This window comes from Martes martes, assembly GCF_963455335.1.
Source record: "Martes martes genome assembly, chromosome: 2".
In the NCBI taxonomy this organism is placed as follows: domain Eukaryota; kingdom Metazoa; phylum Chordata; class Mammalia; order Carnivora; family Mustelidae; genus Martes; species Martes martes.
The window spans coordinates 6907576-6911173 of NC_137889.1; the positions used below are offsets into that span (position 1 = coordinate 6907576).

The window sequence follows — 3598 nt, forward strand, 5'->3', positions numbered from 1 at the left end:
AAGAATCAAGAGGGAAACAAGGCAAGAATTCTGAACCAGCAGGGAACCAAGGCTCGATCTTAGGCCTTGGGAACATGACCAGGAATCCTTAATTGAAGCAGATAATATGAATGCTTAGAGTCGGGGAGTAATTGGCAAATCATAGAAAGGGACCAGGACCCGGTCATCAGAACTACTATACCTACCTACAGTCTCCCTGCCCATCAGTAAATTTGATTCCAGACTTACGGATAGGGAACGAATCTATAGGGAGTATTTAACTGTCTCCAATGAAAGCCATGGGTCAAGACAATTAATTTTGATGTGTGTATGACACATGAGAGTCCTTAATAAGTAAATCTATCTGCTATCTATTTGTCATTAATATAACTACCCATACAAATATATGTCCCTTTCTCTACCATCCACTTATCTATCATCTATCTCGACAGGTGGTGAGGGCTGACACCTTAGGGCAAGCTAGAGGTTTGTTGACTTATAGTTTTTACCAGTCCCCTTTAAAAAGAAATATCAGATGGTTTTGGGAAAATCCCCTTACCAAAAAATTATAGGAAAAGAAGCCAGTAGGCAGGCTACCAAGGTTAGCTATTCACAGTTCCCTGTTCTAAGTGAAACAACTGACAGATTGATAGAAGACAGTCATTTATTTTTATTGAGATGGCTCCTCACTGAAGAGAAGACAAAACTAGGTCATTTTTGTGGCTCTGGAAAGCCAGAGTTTTTCAGGTTCAATCATCTTTACTCTTCAAGCATGGCTGGCGTGTCAGGCAGCATTTCAGAGACTTCTGGCAGAGAGCGACAAGTTCTTCATTTTTCAGACAAGAATTCACGCATCTCCCATTAAACTTGAAGCATTTCTCATCAAAAAATGCATTCCTGGCTATACAAAGGAGAGAGGCACCTGGATTAATTCTCTTCTCAGATATGTCCAGTTACCAGGTATGGTCACGTAACCAGTTAGTAAAGACTTCTTTACAAACTGACATAGTGTCTCCCATTGCCAGTAGATGAGATGGTAGGGAACTATTTTCTCTTTGATTTTTCTGTTTTTTTTTTGTTTTTTTTTTTTTAATTAAAGACCAGGAAGAACAGATTCGTGTTCTGGCATTTGGGGTTAAGCTGTATGGGGGATTTGAGAAGCAGAAGCTTTTGTTCTTTTACCAGAAACTGCTGGGGTCATGATCACCTTGTTCCTGTAAACCCCTCCAGGGTGAGTAACTCCCCAGCTCACTGTCAAAGTGCTCCCTGGTGAGAGCAGGGCAGGTCTGAGGCTGGGGAGATGGTACAAGACCGGAGTAAATGAGGATAAATATACAGAAAGGGAAACATTTACTGTTGTGGGTGGCAGGAAAAAGATTGCTTAGAAAGGCTCAATCCAATTTCTTTTCCACATTTTGCAAAATCTGTTCAAGAGCAGGCAAGGGCGGATGCTGGGAGCGGCTTTCCAAGACTCCTCTTGTCTACCCTGCACAGAACACCAGCTCTGGCCGTAGCACTCTAGCAGCAGCAATCATAAGACAAGCCCACTTCAGGTGAAGGAGAGACGCGCATCCTATCAGAAATAATACTTTAGAGTTTAACCTAAGGTATGTACGTACATGCATGCATAATGATATGTAAGGACAGCGTCAGATGTACACAAATTGAAACTGACGTCAACATACAGAGGTGGCTGATCCATGTATGTGTAAAACTAAAACCAGGTGGAATGATACCAGCATGTGCTTAACCATTTCTAGCATCAGCACTGAATTTGTAAGTACATGTACTCCAATGTTTCAAAGCTCGGGGAACTGTGTCTCCCACTGCAGGGGCCTCTAACTGCCCTCCTAGTGTTGTAAGGTCATCACAGGCTGGAGGTGCTGGACCTCACTCTTGTACTACATCCAAATGACAGCAATGATCCAAAACCAGAAAGCCCCCGCAAAGGGAGGGAGCACCTGTGTGTACAAGCCTTCAAATGGATCATCACGTGCACCCATCTAGAGGTCAATGGAACCCTGTGTGTGTGCATTTGGCATAGTAAGAGGTCAGCTCCATTTGCTTTTATTAGATAATTCCATATTACATGTTCACATATTGTATCGACTAAGTATATAATAGGTCTGACTGGTCTGAAAAGGGGGCCTTGGTCACTTTCCAATGTGTACCTCGAGGCCAGTGGAGTGAACAGATCACCATAGGTCTTGGATCCCTATATATCTGGCACAGAATCTACTCACACAGTCTTATTGCAAAAAAGACCAGCCACATATACGGCAGGTGTGAGAATTCCTAGCCTCCTAAGGGGACATCAGTGGCATCTGGCACCCACTTGGACTCACTGTAGGCTCTAAAAAGCCCTTTCTTCAGCTCGCTGGAAACTGGGATGAGTCTGGTCTTGGACTTTAATCTGATGGGAGCCATTGATGGCATTGATGGCTCCCAGGAGCACAAGAGTGTGATGAGAGACCTGATATGGGCTCTCAGGTCCTGACTTCATTCCCGCTTATCTGTAGGACTCCTCGAGGCTGCCTCACCCAGCTGAGGCCCAGTTTCTGTATCTGAAAAATATATGTAAAACAGGCCTTCCAGGCCAAAAGAGTTGCTCTGAACATCACTACATTAGAAGGAGGACACAGCTGAGGTGTCTAGTGGTTCAGTCAGTCAAGCAACCGACTCTTGATCTCACCTCAGGTCTGGATCTCAGGGTCCTGAGTTCAAGCCCAGGATTGGCCTACTTAAAAAAAAAAAAATAGGACAGAGTTTCCTTAAAGGACTTGGCATTGGAGAACTCCTTGCACTTTGGTGTGAGCCATTTGTCACAGGACCCAGCCTCATGGATTGTGGCGAAGGAGTGACAATTTCAGGGTACTGTTTGACCTGTGCCATGACTGGCACGACCACAGTGTCTGACCTCCATCCCTTTCTTGTCCAGTACTCCTTTTCTGGCTCTTTTCCTTATCTGTCCCATCTCTATCACAATTATTTTTTTTAAGATCCACTGATGCCTACGCTTGTTTTTATATTTTTTCCCCCAATTTTTGCTTTTGTTAATGAGCATGGCCCTGGGGACCAAAGGGCATCTTTCCTGGCATATCTTTTGTTCTTCAACCCTGTGATACCCCATCCTAGACAATAATGAAAAATGCAAGGGATTTACAGAAAAGGCATTAGGGGATAGTCACCTCCTGCAGCAAATGTTCCCCAGCAGGGTCACCGAGCTGAGCACACCCAGGTGCTCACTGAAGCAGACCCTGTCTCTGGGCCACCACCTCTATAACCTTCCCTGCAAAGACATTGATTTTACCTGGGGCCAGAAGGAAGAGAAGAGCAAAGAGAAAGAGGAACGTCCTCATGACTCGCAGGGTCTTGAAAGATCAGCACAGTGTCCATGATAAAAATTTTAAAAAAAGAAAAACACCCACATTTATACGTTTCTCTAAACCAAAGAACATCTTGATCAACGAGGCATGTCAGAAATGAGGGTCTGTCCATGCTCCCCTGAGGGAAGCCCACACATCTCAGTGGGTGGCAGTCTGTGGCTCATTGTTTTTCTGATTCTGGAAAGTTCCCAAGAAGGACAATGGGGAAGAAGGAAAAACAGAGTAGAGGGTGC

The 3598-nt window shown here is 44.4% G+C and overlaps 1 protein-coding gene across 1 annotated transcript; it reads right to left on the reverse strand.

Annotated features, from left to right (window-relative positions):
- Nucleotides 1-728: 728 nt before the first annotated feature.
- LOC308338449 (beta-defensin 15-like) lies at nucleotides 729-3338 on the reverse strand (the record flags this gene model as incomplete). Its single annotated transcript, XM_080796485.1, has 2 exons — nucleotides 729-880; nucleotides 3290-3338. 2 exons carry the CDS (start codon nucleotides 3336-3338, stop codon nucleotides 729-731), a joined length of 201 nt encoding a protein of 66 aa, XP_080652611.1.
- Nucleotides 3339-3598: the final 260 nt, after the last annotated feature.